Source organism: Mixophyes fleayi, chromosome 4 (assembly GCF_038048845.1).
Source record: "Mixophyes fleayi isolate aMixFle1 chromosome 4, aMixFle1.hap1, whole genome shotgun sequence".
Taxonomy (NCBI): Eukaryota; Metazoa; Chordata; class Amphibia; order Anura; family Limnodynastidae; genus Mixophyes; species Mixophyes fleayi.
The window spans coordinates 100,853,393-100,874,451 of NC_134405.1; the positions used below are offsets into that span (position 1 = coordinate 100,853,393).

The window sequence follows — 21,059 nt, forward strand, 5'->3', positions numbered from 1 at the left end:
CGCCGCGGCTGCTGTATAGGACAGCGCTGAAGAAACTCTCACTCACTGTCCCATAAATAACTTGATCTGCATTACTATGTTATCTGTGTAAAATGTGTTAAATAGCAGATGTCTGGTCTTTGTATTATTTTGTTTTTTATGTAATGTGTTATGGATTGTTGCTGTGTATACTACTGTAAATTTCATGTATGACGCTGCAGATCTTTTGTGGCGTCTAATGGCTAAAAGATAATAATAATGTCCAGTAGCACTTTGCACAGATTTGAATCTGCCTGAGAGTATTCTCAGTCAATAAAAGACCCTCTTTACTTTCTTTGAATGCCATATACAACAAAATAGCAGTATTAGCATATTTACATCCAATCTTTGAATTATGTGAAAAAACTCTTCAAAACCATAGTGTGAAAGGTGCTGGTTGGACTGTCCGTCAAAAAAGATTATGATACATTTTGCAATATGCGCTTCCTACAATTTGGACTCTGTACATCTTTGTAATATAGATATTATGGTAAAGAGCAGAGGTATTGTGCTTCGGTTCATCCAACTCTGTATATTACTGACCTTGAAGCTCGGAAAACCTGCTGATGTGGAACATTACAGGTTAGTACTGCCCAGCTTCTTAAATACATCAGTCCTATCAATTTGAAAACATTAAACGCTGGCAGACATGGAGAAAAAAATGCCCCCATCCTGAAAACACAGAAATAGCAATTTATAGTCTCAACATAAGTGTTTGCGTATACATAATATTAAATGTGCTGAATGTATGTACCAGATCATTCCTTGATTGTAGACCAGATGAAGAACATTCTCAGCAATTTTGAATTCACCATACTCTGGCTAAAAATATTTGGGCATAAAAAAGCAAATTGTAAACATCAATCGTAGACTAAACAATGCATAATATTTGCTTAAAATGTTATATTTAATGAAGGACGTTTTTGCTCAGACATTTATTAGTGAACACAACACAAACATTGCACAATATCAGTATGCATCTGGGGTTAAATTCGAGCAACAAAACAGGCAAATCAAATTATATCTCATTGTCTTGTTAAACATCCAAACATAATTCAACCTAATGCATATCCATAATTAACAGTGAAGATAGGAATGAAGAAATAATATCTCCATACAACATTATATTTACGCATATTAAACGATTACAGAGAAGCATGTCAGTCTGAATCAAATCTTATATTCAACAACAGAACCTGCCTTTCCCCGATCCCATAATGTGTGCTCAGGATACTAGTTCAGTGTGTCTATGCACAACTCTGCAACTTGTGAATAGTAACTTGTATCTGAAACTAAAAAACCAAAGTACATTAGTACATTCAGTGTAATGAGCTTCTTGGTTGTTTAATGCTGACCACACATGCATCAATGCCTCTTGCAATATCAGCGACTTGAACTGATATTACCATGTGTGTGGTCCCAAAAATGGCAATGCTGAGAATGATCCAATCAAACTTCATTGGCTCAGTATCCGGCATGTTTGTTAAATGCTGCAGTAGATAACTGCAATTGACTTTGTGTATCTCCAAATTTGAAGGTGTTGCTTGACATTGGGCTGAGCAGCATGATAGGCACATGAGTGATCAGCATTAGAATTTGTGGGTGACATCAGAGCTCTTTAAAGGCTATGAATAGATTTACAGCTTGGGCTAGGTTTAAAGTTAAACTATCACTGCTTAAATGATTGTTAGTGTTATGTTTAGTGCTACAAGCTTGGATAAATAAAGATTTTGAGCAGGGGTTATTCCTAATGTTAGAACTAGAGATATGACTATAGGTTACGATTAAGGAGCACAACCAACAATAGAATTAGTTTACTTTTTTTTTTTACTTTTTCAAAATTAGGTTACTTTTTTTTTTTTACTTTTTCAAAATTTAACCTAAGTCTTATTTGGATCAAACTGTGAATTCCTCTTTCAAATAGGAGCTTTTTATTTGTTGGCTGAGATACATGCTATTCTATAGGTTGCATTATTAGTAATATGGTTATTAGTTTAGATTCTATGTGCCAACATGTGCTCCTACAGAAATATATATCTTTTTCTAAATAGCTTATTCAATGATTATTTGCAACGTTTATCTAGAGCTATGATATAGCTTTTTCTAACATTCTCAGATGTTGAATCTCATACTCACAAACTTGCTTTCTAGATCCCAGCAGCAGCAGTCACTCAAATATCGCACAAACAGGCCACGAAAGAAGTCAATTAAGAGTATACTGGCCACTGTGAAAATCATATCAATAATGGAAAGCTTCAGCATCTCCTGAAATAGGAAATAGGAACATGTTGCATTGACAATATCGTACAAGTTTAAATCTAGCAATATCACGCTTTTTCAAGGGCTGCTAAATTTAAAACGCAAATTGATCCAGCATGAAAAGCATGTGCCATGTGCAGAACTGAATTTTTTCTCCCTTGTCCTTGAATGTTATGTGATGTCCCGATGCAAAAGAGATCTACCGTATATACTTGAGTATAAGTCGACCTGAATATAAGCCGAGGCGCCTAATTTTACCACAAAAAACTGGGAAAACTTATTGACTCGAGTATAAGCCTAGGGTGGGAAATGCAGCAGCTACTGGTAATTTTTTTAGATTTATTCATTATTATGTTTTTTATTTACATCTGTATATGCATTTTTATTTTACACATTTTTATATCACGTGTGTTTTTGATTGATTAGCTACTGAATGATTCATGTATTTTTAATCTGACTGGTTCTTTGGACATATGCACCTTTCTTTATTAAAAATGAATCAGTGGTATATTGCTATTTGTACAGATATACTGTTTGGCTTAAGTCGGAGGATAGGTGAACACTTTAAAATACACTGGGCTGATGCAAAACCCAGGCTTTTTGTGGCGCACACTGAATGTGCTTCAAAAGTGACCTCAGCTAACTTTTAATGGATGGAAAAAATATGAATTGTGCTCTTGTTTTGTGCTCCTTCTACAGTGCAGCTGTAATATTGAAATTTCGCACCAGTGGCGGGTTAGGTGAAGATTCATTCACATAAAACATTGTTTCCTCAAGTTCTCCTTTAAACAATACTAAAACTAAAAAAAAAGAAGTTCAATGTTGCTATATTAACATATTATACATAGAGAATATTTCTTGGTACACAGAAAAAATTATTGAACTATTATTCCTGAAACAGAGTTGATACTAAACTAAATCTTTTTTGGCATGATATCTGTCCCCTATCTTGCAGAAAGCAGGCATGAAAACAACCAGCTTCGGGTGCATATCTAGAAAAAGCAGGACTGATTTTGAACATGGTCTTGTAGGTGTGACACCCACCATCAATTTTAAAAAAAAATACACAGACCATTCAAAGTAAGGTATCCTGAATAATAATGTATTATGAGACCCAGCAAATGCCATATCTGAAATTCACCCCCAAGAGAGAGAATGAACTTACCTGGTCTCCGGTCCCTCAGCTCTTAAGTTCCGCAGTAGAACGCATGAGAGTGCGTTCCACTGACAGGAAGTTCGGCACATGCGTTCCACTGCGGAACTTAAAAGCTGAGGGACCGAAGACCAGGTAAGTTCACCCGTGTATAAGCCAAGGGGGGCTTTTTCAGCATAAAAAATATGCTGAAAAACTCGGCTTATACACGAGTATATACGGTAATTAGCTCTCTGCTGTGACCACAGACATCATATGTATATAGCATTCCAGACCTATATTCCTGAGCTCCAAATACAAAAGTGCTCAGAGAGGAACTTTAGCTGGTCTGTACTGGGCATCAGCCCCCCATGTGGGCAGAGCTCGGAAAACACATCCTGGTCTCTAGGAAAGGCAGGATAGCACGACTGTCAGATCTTTAATGATCCATTAATATTACTGAAATTGACTCCACCACCATTACATGCAGAGATTTATGCCTCTACATAAGGTTACTCATCTTCAATCAGCTATCTAATAGTGAGGTTGTCTCACCTGTCCTACATAGGTTTCCCAGCACTCATTCTTTTGCATAGGGACAGCTGAGGTAACAGGGGACGATGTCCGGTTTATGAGAGCCATAGGTTTTGTAATATTCTGCTCCAATTCTAAAACAAATGTAGAATTCCTGTGCATTCCCAAATCAGGAATTGTGGGTAAAACAGTGGCTGCTGTTGTGGCAAATAATGGTGCCGCATCTATGAAGGTGCCATTGCTGCTGTTCTGAAAAACATTGGTGAACATGTTACAGCTTATGCTCATACAACTGCACAAAATGTAATAATACAACAAGTAATGCAACAGTAGAATGTGAAAATCCCCCAAACCCTGGTTTAAATCCCTGTACAGATCTTCCTGAGTTGTGAAAATGATCTGTATTAATATAGATTAATTTACCTTTTTTTTTTATCACACTCTGGGCTTAATTCATCAAGAAACGTAAAATGAACATAATGTATGTTTTTTAAAACCGCATGTACATATACAAAAAGCCTCGTTTTCGGAGCTTGAGTCCATTGGCTAACGCCATTCTACCCTATGGGGACAGCATTGCGGTAGTGGTATCTTTGGATTTTCGCATGCACAAATCCACTTTATGATAGTAACCGGAGGGGATAGACAGACTAATACAGATTAATGGTAAGGAAAGTCATCGCCAGGACAGTCTCCTTTCAGATGCGCTGTCTTGGGATGATTCTTTTAATAAATGGAGCCAAAAAGTTATTTGTCATCGTTGCGATGATAGATTGTAATTAAGGTAGCATGGCAAAAACCTGTTAATTATTAAATAGGCCCCTTAGTAACATGTATCGACTCCAAATTGTGGCTAGACAGTAAACCTTAGGCATACCCATATTTGCTCCATTCACTTCATTGCCCCTTGAGAAAGTCTTCTATTGAGACGAAACACGTTGGACTCACCTCTTTCTTGACATCACTGGAACAGGCAGTGCAGCCCGCGAGTGTGTTTCACAGTGGAACGCACACACGGACCGACTGCAGCAAGCTTACACACTTCATCTTCCTGGGTACCTAGGGCTATCATCGATACTTCTTACAGCAAGTATACAATGGACTATTCCACCACTTATCACTTTTTCTATATGATCTTTGTGACTGCCATATTTCCTCATTCTGGGTTGGACTATCATTATTAATAGACCATCGCTGCCATCTGGGTATCTATGCCCCGGATCTCACACCAGACCAGAGACACTTTATTGGTTTCTATATATCCATTTATACAGCCATTTTTTAGTGCAATTAGTAAGGGTGCCCTGAATTTGTGCTGATATTGTTATTTTTGCACTTTAGATACAGGATTGAGTATTTTTTATGTTAAGATATTTTAGCTATGTCTATCTAATTTTAATTTCTATATTAAAGTGCGTTTTCATTTATTTCACGTCTATTTTAGCTTGGTTCATACATAAGATTTAATTTTCATTCCTTAACAGTGGCATACATATGCAAACAGTTAGCCTTGTCATTAGATCATATGATCTGATATGAGAGCACTATTTCTGTCTATACCCATATTCGCCCCACTATATCTCATACTTGTCAAATTTGCTGTCTCCTCATCCTAGCGGGGAGGTCAGCTGTCAAGTGTGGGAGAGGGCGTGGTCACCGTACACCACCCCTGGTTGCGATGCGCAACATTGAGTGATGTGTGCTGCTTTTAATGCTGCCAATTGTGTCAGTAAGTTTACTCAAACAAATGACACACCAACCTTAATTTTGTTATTTCTGCTTGCATCCAAAGCCATCTAATATCCACATATACCACATATACCATTTGGAGGCAGAAAATGAACAACTCTACTGTAATGTTGACATGTTAGTAAGAATTATCACAATATCAGTTTGATTATTTACTTACACTCATGCTGTTTACTTTGTCCAGGAGAGCAATAATTAAACTGTATAGGTTCCCCAGATACAATACAAGAACTCTGAAAGAAGAACAGACACAATGAGCATATTGATGTCAAACCTCCATTAGAACAGTGTCACTCGGGGACCACCTATGTGCTTACTCCTCATTCATACCTTGCCAGCTGGAACCGTAATGTGGTTCTAGGATGATACATTTCCAAGGCAGCTACAAGCTCAAATGCTGATGGAGCAATCATGGTTATTAGTGAAACCACAACGCTCACCTGTAAAGAGGTAAACAGTATGTATATAAGGAGATTGCTAGTTCCAAACTCAGATTATCTGCAATATACCTTACTGTGTTCCTCATTGAAGGAAACATTTTCTTCAGATAGAAATTGAAACAAAATGGTTGGCTTTCACCTAGAGATCTACAAGGGTAGGAGTTGGGGCTGAAGGGACGATGAGGTTAGACTTCTAATCCCTGATGATGCCCTGAATTTGTTTCTATTGTGGTAACTGAAGTAACCCAGCAAGTATCACCAGAATAATTATTTTTTGCAAATGATCACATATGTGTTATACATATATAATGCATAGAAAGTTATTTAGTACCACAGCAACCAATCATCAGTTAGCTTTTTTTTTAATCTGCCTATGGTTTTAATGCAGAGTAGCATCTTTATGAAATGTTAGTAAATAGCCCACACACTGTTTGCAACCTATAAAATAACTTTAGAAGTAGGTATGGAAGAGAAATGTATTTACCTCATTTTTTTCCCAAAGGCTTAGTTCTATTTTTGTGCGTTCCAGTTTCTGTGATCTGTCCACCACAAAATAAATGATGTAAATGCTGCCAGCTAGCGAGAGCAAAACTAGGATGTTTGCAAGAATCCGTAGGCTTATTGTAACTGCCCTAAAATTGAAACATCGTCGGTTATGGGACCAGATCCTTATATCTTTATAACATAACTGTTACATATAATCAGAGATTCAATATCATTACAACTAAGTTGTTTTAAATCTACTAATGGTAAGGTGTCATTTGTATTAAAAGGTATACATGGCATCGTAATACACTCCATAGATCCATCAGTTTGCTAAGCTACAGTGAGGTATTTGTGATGATGAACAATGTCCGTCATTGCCCAGCTATGTACAAAGCCTGCAGTGGGAGCTCATTACATCATTTTCCTTTGCAAGCTGGTTTCCCCCAGGCTGCATTGGGTGACTGATATTGTTTAACATATCAAAAATGCCCTGAACTGATGCCAGTTGCCTAGAGATTTAAAGTTTCCTCTCACAATTTGTGAGTTAACCTATATCTAATGTAATGCAGCTAGAATCCAGGGACATCATTGAGATACGAACTTGGAGCATCAGTCTGCACACTTGTGTTCTTAAAGATACAGAGGGAGTAAGATTGTAGCTTTAGGCAATGGCACTATTAGGTGCCTGATATTTTTTTTCTTCAATTGGATGGTCGAAAGATTGCACCGCTTGGATAAAAGAACCAGGTTCCATCTATAAAGATGATCCATGTTGCCAATCCCTGACTAAGTGATGATGCTATATGTTCAATAGGGTTGGTCTAGAGCAGGAAGGTAACTGTGGATGTTCTCTACTTCAGTTAGGCCCTAAAAAATTGACATTACTCTTAGTATGGCAGTGCCCAATACCCTACTCAGCCCCTGAGGTATAGTCTGTAATGACCTAGGCAACACCCATGATTTACAGGAACTTGTGGGTACCATTGCTGCATATATATGATATAAATATCTGAATATCTTGTATAGTATGATGGTGAAATAATAATATTGTTACCTAGCTAGGTAACATTTACATATGTTCTTAAAGTATGCAACAAATGTCTCTGCTTTCATCTCTGGAGATTGAGTCTATTTTGACTTAAAGAGCAAGAACAAGCAGAAGAAGGAACTTGGCATTATACTTACAAGTTTTTGCTTTTCCTTTTTTCCTGTTCCTCTAATATTGCTTCCTTTATTAAAAACAAGAATAAAAAAGTAATTGAGTGACCTTGCACAATAGATTTGGTGTTCAGCATAATAACCAGAGCCAGCGTCATTACAAACTGTCCCATCCCCCTGGATGAACATCTGCTACAGTGCCTCTGTCTCCCTTTATGTTACTGGTTCCATTAAACTACACTAACACCAGCAGTAATTATAAATCAGCTGCAGATGAGTAACAGTCAGTGCGGCCCCCTGGCACCAAGTTGGAGATGGTAACCAGAAATACTCTTCCACGATAGCTGTGCCTTCTGTTCTAATTTCAGTTTTTTTATGTGGCTATCAAATGAGATTCTAATAGAACTTATTTTCATTCAATAACATACACATTATAGTCAGTGTAAGGGGTCAGGAAAATCATAGGAAAAGAGGAGCTATCAAATACCAGAATTGCTCATAAAGTGAAAGCTGATTTTGCCAATATATTTATTTATGTAGTTTTTATTTCTTCCTTTACAGTTCTAACTCAGTATTTAGGGGGATTCAATTCATAGCAAAGTCCCATCAGAGCCTGAACATGATGAGGCTCTGTGGGATGTTAGAGCAGTAAAACATTGTTGGTTTTTTTGTTCACACCTCATATTATTCTTTATCAGAAGGCAGCATGTGACAGGGAGCTGAGAGAAGTGGATGAAGAGATTAGATAATTCTTGATTGCATGCATGCTCTTACTGCTGATCATACAGAGGAGAGTCTAATTCTAACTCTAGCATAAGTATGTGTGACTGCCAGAATGATCTCTCGATCAGTTCTTTCAATAATTATGTCTGGTGTCCTGCAACAAGTTTGAAGATAATAGCATAAAACACACTTTGCTGTATATAAAAGCACTATGACAGAGGTAAACATTAGAGATGAGCTGTTTTGATTATGTAAGATTCAACAAGAGCTGACGTTGGAAATCGGAGTAAAACCGAGTCGTGATTTGGTTTCTCCCGCCAAACTCAGATCTCAAAACGAGGTATAATGTCATCTCAGGGAAATTTTTTTGCAAAACTATTGCAAGTTTTGGATCGCCATCTTTTGTATATATAGTCCTCCCTCCTTCCAATTTAGAACAGACAGCGTGTAGGGAGAAAGTTTTCTGCGGTGCTCTGCTCAGAAAATAGCGTTCAGGGTTAACAAGGGACATAGGAAAGCCATAGAATTCTGTCATTATTGTAAAACAGTCAGTAGAGATTAGTCAGCTAGAATAGTTTGCTGATCAATTGATTTTAATTTCAATCTTAAACACACTTTACACGGACTAGTGGCTACTGGTTGTTCTTTATGCATTGCATATATATAACAGTACTAGACAGTATATACTGATATCATTCTGAAGTAAGTAGTATATTTTATTTTTTTGGGAAAAAAACCTGTGCTTTTGCTGTCTGGCTATTAGCAGCAGAATCCATGTGAGTGTCAGCAGCAGCTGCGCACCCCCAAAAAACACTATATATTCTAATCTTTACTATTTTTCAATTCTTGTCTATTTTGGAAGGGTCATTCAGTGACATCCATATTAAAAAATGGTGTTTGTGTGTGAGGGTCAGCAGCAGCTACACACCCCAAAAAAGAGAGTGTTCTTGTCTTTGACTTAGAGCAGCACAACTCCCAATAAAATATAAAAGTTGTCTGTTAGAAGTATATTGCAGAGCAGTGTCATAAGAATTATAAGATAACATTCAGTAGTACTACTGTTATGACCTCTATTAGCAAAAAAAAGGTAATGCGGAAAGAAAGTTGACTAAAGCGTTCTCAAAATCCAAACACTATTTGTCAAATTCAATCTCAAAGAAAACATCAGCTCTTGATGTAAAGAGGAGGGAATTTTCTGATGAATGTGGTGATTTGTCCAAAAAAAGAAAAACAGCTAACATTTCATGCACCACCTGCAGTGGCAAGACCACCCGCAGTGGCTCAGGCTATGTCCACATTTTTACTGCTGGTACTGGTATACGCAGTAGAATGGCCATTCCAAAACAGAGTTCCCAACACGGTTGTGCATCTTCCTCAATTTCTCGTTTACCACCTTGTCGCTCAGAGTGTACGTCTGTTACTGACAGCTCCAAAACAGTCAAATCAGTGCCTGAAGATAACACTGAAGAACAATTTGGGCCCTCACAGAATTCTGGAGACAGTCTAAGGAGGTTATCCATAAGTGCTATATGTAAATCTGAGGTTTCAGATTCAGACACTGTAATAATAGAGCAGCCTCCTTCAAAAAGTCTTCAACCATTTGGAAATGTGAGGGTGGGTAGTAGTAATATTAGTGTTGATGATGATTTACCCATATAAATTGAGGAGGCTACTATGGAAATTTCAAATGTGCAAAAGAATGAGAGGAATAATTGTGGATCTGAAAATGAATGTGTTGGACATGGACGAGAAAATGAGGAGGATGATGATGATTGTGTTCAAGTAAGGCAGCCACCAGTGTTACCACCAGCAGATGTCCATGATAAGCACATGATCATGCCAGGACAGAAGATAAAAAAGGACCTCTTTTTTGTTTGGAAATATTTTTCTCTAAACCCAGACAACATTTGTCAAGGTATCTGTAGCTTTTAATATTTCAAAATAAGTAGAGGTAGGAATGTTGATCATCTAGGCACCTCCTCCATCTTACGTCATTTGCAGCAAGTTCATTCAAGTTGTATTTCCAGAAGTGGCAAATTGTGTATAGTAGCGAGCAGTCCAGCATCAGCAAGCAGCCAAATGGATAGACAGTTGCAAACCTCACTAGCGTCAAAACCTTCATCATCAACCTCCTCATTATTAGTATGTAGACCTGCATCCAATTTTCAAATTCCAATTGACTCCCCTAATGCAATCTATGATGCAGAAGAAACATCCTTGCACACTACAACTGCTGCTGGGGGTGATATATCAACACAGAAGAAAAGCAAGGCAATTAAGCATGATTTTACACAATTGTCTATGAAGCAAGCGTCTGCAAGTAGAAACGAGTATGACAACCAGCATCCTGTGTGAAGAATACTGTTCTTGACGCCAATTAACAACAGAATGTGCAGATTCCAGTGGGGACTAATTAATATTGTGTGATGAGGATAATCATGACATCAGTGTTGAGGATGATAATGAGGATGATGATATTGTCATCAACATAGAGGAAGATGACCACTGAGCCAAATGACCATTAGTAATTTGTATAGAATTTTTTTTATTAAACTGCTATCTATTCTGTCAAGTTCATCAACTAACAAAATGTTTTTTTTTCGGTGGTAGTCATCATTCCGATGACCACCAGTCCGAGAAGAGCTATAGCGACACTAATATAGCGATCACTATAACTCCGACTTTGAGGAAAGGCAGACTTACCTAAAAACTGATATCAAATATTTCTGACAACACTACAATAAAGCGCGACAGCACAAAATGTCGTCAGATTTTCCTCACAAAATGGCGTGAGTCACATTGGTGTCCTTTTCAACATTTTAGTAGGCGGCCCCAAGGACAATGCCATCTTGCAAGATTTTGTCTCCTCCACTTCAGAAGCTTTCGTTATAGTGCATTGTTACACCAAAAACTCCAATTTTGGGGGCTTTTGTAACTCATTGCAATGCCTAACTGTTTTCAGCATACAAGTTCCAAGCATACAGTTACAAGTGCTGCCAACTGTCAGCTGACTGCTGGTTGGGTGACCAATATGCCAAAATATATCTCTTAATTTCTCAGAATGTGGAGTTTCAAATTCAACTGCATTGTCTTGTCAAGACAGATGTTTGGTACCCAAATCTGCATCAATATAAGTTATACATACTCTGGTAAGGCCAATTATTGCCCAATCTAAACTGTCTAGTTTACATATTTTTTACACTTTACTCATATATCATATATGTATTATTTATACATTATTATTATTATTATCATTTATTTGTTAGGCACCACAAGGTTTCCGCAGCACCTTACATAGTACAAATAGTAGACCATACAGGGTGAAACATTACAGAAAAATAAACACAAAGTACCAATGCTTCAGAAACTCCGGGCAGACATATGGAGTAAATATGGAGCAGAATAGTCGGTATGGAGACAGGAGGAGAGAGGGGCCCTGCTCATGCGAGCTTACAGCCTAAGGGAAGGTGGGCAAAACAGGCACAAAAGGGAGGCAGTGATGCGAGGGAGAAAAAGGGACCAGGGGAGAGGGGGAGAACAGCAGAGTAGATGAGGGGTTAAGTGGATGGTTGGAAGGCTTTCAGGAACAGGTGCGTAAGGAGCGGGCAGGAGTGTGGATGGTCAGGAGGTTAGAGATGTAGGGGGCAGTAGACTGGGAGAGAGCTTTGTAAGTGGTAGTAAGGAGTTTAATGAGGATTCTGTAGGGGAAAGGGAGCCAGTGTAAGGCATGGTAGAGAGGGGAGGCAGAGGAGGAGCAGCGTGAGAGAAAGATGAGTCTAGCAGCCGCATTAAGTACAGATCAGAAGGGGGCAAGATGGGAGAGGGGGAGGCCAGTGAGGAGAAGATTCCATATTTATATACAGCATTGCAGAATTAGTGGCGCTATATAAGTAAATGATGATATACATTCCATAATGATATACATGACATATTTTATATATGACATATTTACATACTTCTGTTTTACCCAGTTTGTTTATTAGTTTATTACGTTTGTCCCCAATTGTAAAGCGCTACGGAATATGTTGGCGCTATATAAATAAATGATGATGATGATGATGATACTTGCAAATATATACGAGTGACAAGTTTCCTTGTTTGATTTACAAGGGTAGCATTACAACACATACTAATTTCTATTCAGCCAGATCTACCTTACTCATACCATAAAAAACACTTATGTGTAGTGCCGGCGGACATGATGGCCCGCACATGTGTACTAATGCCAGGGATTGATAAAGCTCTGACATCACTGTGAGCAAGGGAGCGAGGGAAAAGTGACAATTATGTGTGAGAGGAATGACTTGCAACTGGCAGTTAACGTATAGCGGTTGGCCTGGAAAAAGGGGGCAAGAGAAAAAGGAGGTTGGAAATGAGAAGTAGAGGAAGAAAATGACAAGCAAGAGAACGGACAGGAGGCAGAAGTGAGAATTTGGAACGGAGAAGACAAGAGGAGACTGAACAAAGTGACATACACAGCAGCAGGCTAAATTTAACCAATGGAGTGGGAAAAAGAAATCAGATTGCCAGAAGCAAGACAAACTACATTATTAAAGCTGACAAGCAAGAGATAAGACATCGTTCACACCACTTTAAATACCTGTATCCTGATCCTGAAGAGATTGCATGTAACTGGACCTGAAGCAATATATTGATAAATACCCTTTGTTTTATTATACTTCCTGTTTTACTAGAAAGACTGCGCAAAATGTATATATTAGTTTAGTTAGTCAGGGACCAAGTGGGAAGTCCTGAAGATTAATGATATATACCCTTGTTCTGGGACTAAATTACATGGGTAAGTTTAGGGATAGTAAGCCAAGCTTATGGACTGAGTCATATAGGAAATTAGTTATAAGAGTTCAGTTTTATTATGAAAACCACTCAAGAGAGGCTGGAGTTCTGCTACATGTGACAAGCATTAGAGAAATCTGTGTTTATTACTATTTTATTATTGCTTGCTTTAAGGGATCTCTATCATAGGAGTATTGCAGTTACCATTTTATTTCTACTGAGAACTCATATTGTGTTACTGAAAGGTAACAAACTGAGCCTTTATATATGAATATCAAATACATTTTATGATGTGTGTTTCATATTGCTATATATTGGACAGTCATATTTATATGTAAAAGTTATATTGGTTTCAACTGCCATGTTTTTACATGTTCCTGTTTAGTGTGAACTGTTCGCTAGAATAATGTTATGATGCGGAGATACCTCTGAAGCTAGTCTTAATATTAATAATATTAAGAACTGCGTGTTTTATATGATAAGCTAAACGCTAATCTGTTGTTTAGTTTACCTGTGAGCCGATATACTGTTTTAAACGTGCACTTCTTATGCAAACTTACTAAAAGAGAAACTAGCCTGGGGAACCACTCTAGAAAGAAATGTGTCAGTGGTTTCTAAAGCTAGCTACAGAGTGGTGTGTGTTATCTGTATTTGAGCCTGGGGTAGAGCGTAAGGGGGCAGAGGGTTTGTTGGTCTCCCTCTGGCGTCACTGAACAAGGGCATTACCCCACGAACAGCTTACTGTCTGAAGACCAAGGTGGAGGCACTGCGCACCGAGAATAAAGATAAACTAGTGGGCCAGGAACCGAAACACATCCACACACATCCATACTCATACATGCCTTAATCCTAGGAAAGGGGTGTTACATATAGTAAAACAAGGTGTTTGAAAGCTCTACCCAACAATAAGTGCATAGTAAGTAAACAGATGAAGGTGTAGACTACCTTTGTCTATTTAGTTTTATCAATATATAATGTATTAATTCTACCACTGTCCATCCAATGAACTCTGTCTGTTTCTGTAGCAAAACTAGTCTTTGACGTTTTTTGTTATGGATGCACTCCACCTTTGTTGATAATCAAATTATGTTACACTTTATAATTAGGTATCTACCTATTAAATCTCTTCTGAATTTCTACTAGTGTGCATAGTCTTTTAATTTTTTTTATTATGGGTGCAATCCAACTTCATCTATTTAGTATTATCAATGTCTAACTGTATTAATTCTACCACTGTCCATCCAATGAACACTGCCTGTTTCTGTAGCATAAGCCTCTATTATGGATGCTCTGTTTTAGCTGCATCAAAGAATAGGTGCTCAATGCCAAAGAGTGAGAGTTGCATAGTCTCAAAGCTCTTAATGAAATCAATTGATTTGCCTAGTTGATTTCTAAAAGGCATAATGCATGTTCCTTCTTTCCTGAATCACACCTAGAAAGATTAATGAAGGTACTTATGATCTCTAAAATGATCTAAATTTTTTTTACAAGGCTGGCGGATCGTCTATTGTGTCCCCTAGTCTAGGGATTGTATCTTTTAGTAAACTGCAATGTATTTGTGCCATATATTTGTGCTACTGCTCTGTCACTAATTGTAGCCAGTCTGCTCACTGCAGATTTTGGTCAAAGTTGGTGAAAATAGGGACGCTTGTAAAGGGATCATTAGAAAAACATCTAGAAACGACTGGAAATTAATATTAATGACATAAATAGTAATATTGGAACAAAGCAGCTCAAAATGACATTCTTTTACCTATTTTTCACAATGTTTAACTAAATCCAGATCCAAAACCAAAACCTTCAGTGATTTTTTGTCAAAACTGGTAGCAAAGCTGAAAAATGAACGCGATTTAGAACCGGCACTCTAGTAAGCAGTGATGTGTGTGTGTGGATAGGTCTAGCGTTACACAATAGGGATAATAGATTTAGAACCAGCACTCTAGTAAGCAGTGATGTGTGTGTGGATAGGTCTAGCGTTACACAATAGGGATAATAGATATAGAACCAGCACTCTAGTAAGCAGTGATGTGTGTGGATAGGTCTACGTTACACAATAGGGATAATAGATTTAGAACCAGCACTCTAGTAAGCAGTGATGTGTGTGGATAGGTCTATGTTACACAATAGGGATAATAGATTTAGAACCAGCACTCTAGTAAGCAGTGATGTGTGTGGATAGGTCTACGTTACACAATAGGGATAATAGATTTAGAACCAGCACTCTAGTAAGCAGTGATGTGTGTGGATAGGTCTACGTTACACAATAGGGATAATAGATTTAGAACCAGCACTCTAGTAAGCAGTGATGTGTGTGGATAGGTCTACGTTACACAATAGGGATAATAGATTTAGAACCAGCACTCTAGTAAGCAGTGATGTGTGTGGATAGGTCTAGCGTTACAAAATAGGGATAATAGATTTAGAAAAAGAATCCTAACAAAAAGCCAAAAAAGCACTTACTCTAATGTTGTTAACTATGGCAGCGATTTTGCTCTCTGCAGCTTCTGTATTTCCAATGAGATAATCCCATGCACAGAAGATTCTCCAGCAAAATGTATAGTTTTCATCAGATGTACTTGCCAGGCTTAACCTGGAGTTCCTTGCCATTCTAAGAAAATTGAAATACAAACATATGAGAAAAGTGGAAACTATTTCAAAATTGAAGGCGAGTTATAATAATATCTGATAATAGCAATTTACTGTTAAGGTTAAGAACAAATAAGATCAACTAGCTTTGACCAAGGTTTAGGATGCCCAGTAACATTTGTTGTGAATACATTTAATATCCTAAATTTGCCTAATCTAGAATCCTGTTATGGATGTTCTGAAATAAACAGATTTTACTTTATAGGACCAGTGGAAGGGTACTTGGTGCTCTAGGTGCCTCTCTCCCCAGACTCCCCCTCCTCAGAATATCCATCTCTCAGGCACTCCTCCAACTGCTTCTTACCTTGTGTGCAGTAAGCAGGCACATACTTGCCAACTCTCCCGGAAAGTTCGGGAGACTCTCGGGTCAGTCTCCCAGGCGAGCTGGCATTTCTCCCGGATCCTGGAATCATGCCATTTTGGAGGGCGGGAGGGGGCGGGCCGAGGCTATCTGAGTCATTTTGGCCCACCCCCCCAAGATGTAAATTATGGTTTCATGGGGGGCGGGGCCAAAATGACTTATTTGGCCTCGCTCCCCCCTTCCGTCGTCCAGTCACGCCCCCTCTGTTTCCGGGAGTTGGCAAGTATGAGCAGGCAGAGGGGGGTAAAGTCAACCTCAGTGTTGCTCCTCTGTGTCAGTGACACAGTGACAGGATAGGAGTTATGCTCTTGCAGTCAATTACTGCCACAGAGGAGCAGCAGCATCACTACAGAAATTGGAAGCTAACAGTTAATTTAAGTGATTAAATACACCAATTCTGCCCTGTTATTAGCCAATGAGTGCTGGCAGACTGTGGTTGACTGTGACTCATAATGGAACTGTAGGAAGCTGTTAGCTGTGAGCCCATTGGCTCTGAATTACAGTATCACATGAGATTACTGTCACAGGATATTCAGCCCATGGCAGTAGCTAAATTAAAGAATGTCTAAAACATTTTAGCAGGAGTGCAGGAAAGATACATTCTAATGAGCTACCATTTGAAAGGAAAAATATAAATACTGTTAATATGATGCTAAAAATAGAAGTTTCATGTAAACGTAAATTTAAATATTTAAACAGTTTAACATTGTATTTGTGTTCTTCCAGTAAATAAATATATATTGCATCCCGTGTAATAGTCATATTTGCTATAGGATATTGGCAATTATTGTCTGACATTTAACTGCATCACATCTAACAAAAGATAAACGCCATCATTAGCGATATAATCACAGTGGGTCATTTCTGAAGAACAGCGCTTGTGTCTATAGTGCATCTATAGATATTCACAATTGTGAAGATGTTAACAGGTCCACACATAAACAGGTAGACGCCCCACTGAACTCCTTCATGGTCCATCTATGCAGCTGTTGTGTGCCATTGTTTTCATTTGCTTTTTTTTTTTTAAATGGTCAAATTTGAAATGGTCAAATTATACAAAAAGCAATTATACTGTAAAGAGTTACAAGGCAGATGAGGAAGCACACATGTGTGCAATGCCAAAAATAAGCTCTTAATTCAATTGCAAGAATCGTAATAATGTATACCATTGGGACAAAAACATTTCTCTTAATAAATTAATGTAATGGATTGTCCTGGTTGTGAACCCACTGTGCTGCTAGCTATTGGCACTGGCTAGACCTTAGCTGTGGAATAGCAACTTCTCTGGACATGGCCTCACTAGCCAACAGCAGAAGTTTTCAGAAGAATGACACAGAAATCAACAAAGAGGCCATGGTCAACGCAAGTAGAATTGGTTCTGAAACATATAGCAAGTTGGGGTAGGGGTCACAAGCAATCGTCAGAGTCAAGAACAAGCCTGGTCAGTAGTATAAATTTGGCATGATATTACTTAGATACCGCAACACTACACAAGGCACCAGAGAATAGATTTAGCAAGTTTAAATAAAGAGCATCATACATAACAGGCTTGTGTCTGAATGCACATTTACCAGACATGTAGGGCCTGATTCACCAAGGCACACATTCTCAACGCAACCTGCATTTAGTATTAAACACACATATTTTGACTCTGCGACTCCCGAATTCATCAAGGCACGGATCTCAAGATACGTGCCCTGTTGAAAACGAGGGCAGGTCTGCTGTGCTCTACTCCACAAGACGCTGCAGGATACGTCCAATACCTATTTGGCCAAAGAATGCAAAGAAAAAAAAAATTCTTGAATTAATGTCACCTGTTATAATAAAGGCATAAATTATAAAACAGTTAAAAAAGTTTTTTTTTTTAAATGAAATACATTTATTAGGATGTTGATAATGTCTACTGAGCATAAAATTAATGTTTACAGTTGCTCCTGATTACAAACACATGTTATAGCATGCATACAAGACTGTCATCACTACTGATCAGGACTTAGACTAGCCCTTTAGCTGGAGCAAAAGATACAGCAGAAAAACAAGTAATTTTGAGATGACCTGAGCTGGATTTGGACATGACTGTGTGCTCTTGAGTTTAGAACGCCCTTAATGTAAATCGACCTGGCAAAACGCCCTTGCCTCTTCGTGTTCCCTCCTAGAAATCGTAAGCTGTAATAAGTGACCTTTGCGTTCAAAGACACACCGGACAGGGCTGTGTTGATTGACATATCTCCCGGGTCTGGGTATGCACAGAGTGATTATACCTATGATACGCACAAAATCGACAGATACGTGCCTTGATGATTCAGGCCCTTAGAGTGACTAAAATCCCATAGATATAAAAAATGTGTCTATTTAGGTGCGACTATTTAAATGTTCCTAAGTGCTTGTTCATAAAGGAGGACAAGCAGGGACACAGTGCCTGAGTCAGCGGAAATGCAAAGTCGGGTTTATTACAATACCCATTTCTTCTTACAGGTGACCATCAAACAATAGAATGTAGAATATTTCTGAAAAATTCTCATATTCTTATTCAATGTCCACACATTGGCTTTGGAAGTCTTGTTGCAAAATGTAAAATTATTGAGAATAAGAAGTTTTAGCCAAGATACATGAACATATTTGGATATTATCTGATGAAGCAGCATTGATTCATTCAGAGACCTCGAAACGACCAATGAAATATGGGTAATGATTTATGGGAGGTCATTCAGCCTGGCCTTAGGATTGTGGATGATAGCATGGAAATAAGTTTAGTTTGACTCCCAATTTCTTACCGGAGACTATCCTGAACATGTCCATAAATTGTACCTAAGTGCCAAGATGATTTCTAAAAATTGTTAAATGAATTATGTCCTTGTTGAAGCTGTAGACAATAATTAAAGTAGAAGGAAGACCTTCCGTAAATATAAAATGGCACATTTTGGAGAATGATCTACTAAAACCCATATAACAGAAATACCTTTAGAATTCAATTGATCTATGATGCAGTCCATTGAGATGTGTGTCCGGCATTTACTCGTAAAATGAAGAAGCATTTAGGGATCCTGCAGTAGTCTGTTACAGGTGGAACAGCCTTTTATAGACTAAGCATCGCCTTTCTGAAAGACCCGGACTACATTAACTTTGATAAATAATTTCCAAATTTTTTGTTATCCTCGAATACCCAGCAAACCTGGAAATATGGATCCAAGTGAGTAATTTAAGCAAACATTATTCAGCTACAAAGAATTTGCCTGTGCTGACCTTTAAAGAGGAGATAGATGTAGAGGCAAGCACGTGGTTTGAGTCAACAGTAAAACATATTGTGAATGGCTGGCCAGTGAAGAAGACTACCACCTTCAATGATTTAGCAACAGTCAGTGCTAATGGGTCATCAGTCGAACTTGTAGATATTTTCTCCGTTGGAGTAGGAGTAGTATTCTCACAATGCAACAGACATGTCGTCCGTGTGACTTATTTTCTGAATAATCTGTGCTGATGTGCCAAGGAATATTTTTAAGGGGATTTTATAGAGGGCTCTTTAGTTTTCCATTTGAACTAAGTTGGATCAAGAGAGGAGAAAATATTTTGTACATTTTAATAATGTGGTGGACACCCGTTTTTTATTTGAAAGAGAGTAAATTTCAAAATTATGTTTGTGGTTTTTTTCTTCTTTTGGTTTACTGGAAGGGGTGGCAAAAGAAACATTCACCATTAAAAAAAAAAATATTATTCTTTATTCTTTGGAGAGGAGCAAACTTCTCCTAATATATTTTTACTCCAACTAGGCTATCAAGTTTCCTGGCAACTGAGCACATTGCTTGACATTGGTTGACAAAATGACCCATAGTTCCACAATGTAACCATAGACCCAATGTTCTTCTGTGGATATGTGCCTTTTCATTTACATAAGCTCTTTATTAGAATGATGGAAGGGTTGTTGAAAGATGTAAGTCAAGAGAACAGATTTACAAATGCGATCCTTCCCTTACTTGCGTTTTCTGAAATGGATATCCAACTTATTGTACAAGGTGACCAAATCTTTAAGATGTCATTTGGCCTTGATTCATTCTGAAAGATCTTGCTATTGAATATGGGTATAAGTATGTTCTGGCTATACGGCACTTGCCGTATGTAGACATACACATCATACTGCAGTATATGCACAGTACAGTATACGCACAATGCATAAGTGAAATATAAAATCCCATCAGAACGCACATAAAAAAATATTATCTATATTAACACCTGTAAATACTAATAATCATTAATAAAAACACATTTTTTAAAAAGGTATCTTTTTTTTAACTTTAAATACATATATTAGGATGCCTACTGTACATAAAAATAATTTTTTAGTTGCTGTTACTTACAAGCACATGTTTTAGCATGTATACACATCTGTCATCGCTATCAATCGGCACTTACACCTCCCCTATAGCTGGTGCAAGTGATACGGCTAAAAAACACATACCTGAGAAATTCTCAGAGCATGTGCTCGACCTTGACACGCCCTTATTGTACATTGCATATATGCATATTCCCTTTCACTCCCCTGTTCCAGGCTTCAAATTGTAGACTGTCAGAAGTGTCATTTGCGTTCTAACTTGAATTGCATGCACTTGCGTTCACTGGTATAAAGTCCGTTTCTGAGCATGCGCAGAGCTATTTCACGCAAAATACGCCACGCAATGGGACATAGAATCAGGCATACAGTTGCAGAAACTGAATAATTACTTGAAACCAAAATGTCTAGGGGAAATACCGATAAAGCCCAAAG

The 21,059-nt window shown here is 38.0% G+C and overlaps 1 protein-coding gene across 1 annotated transcript in view; it reads right to left on the bottom strand.

The window, feature by feature from the left end:
- TMC3 (transmembrane channel like 3) overlaps positions 1-21,059 on the bottom strand; it is a 45,977-nt gene that overhangs the window by 12,712 nt on the left and 12,206 nt on the right. The window contains exons 8-16 of the mRNA XM_075205922.1: positions 15,754-15,901; positions 7,804-7,847; positions 6,617-6,764; positions 6,023-6,132; positions 5,853-5,925; positions 3,965-4,192; positions 2,155-2,283; positions 773-840; positions 562-690 (exon numbers count right to left, since the gene is read on the bottom strand). Of these exons, the coding sequence (XP_075062023.1) occupies positions 562-690; positions 773-840; positions 2,155-2,283; positions 3,965-4,192; positions 5,853-5,925; positions 6,023-6,132; positions 6,617-6,764; positions 7,804-7,847; positions 15,754-15,901 (1,077 nt within the window). The remainder of the gene's footprint in view (positions 1-561; positions 691-772; positions 841-2,154; positions 2,284-3,964; positions 4,193-5,852; positions 5,926-6,022; positions 6,133-6,616; positions 6,765-7,803; positions 7,848-15,753; positions 15,902-21,059) is intronic.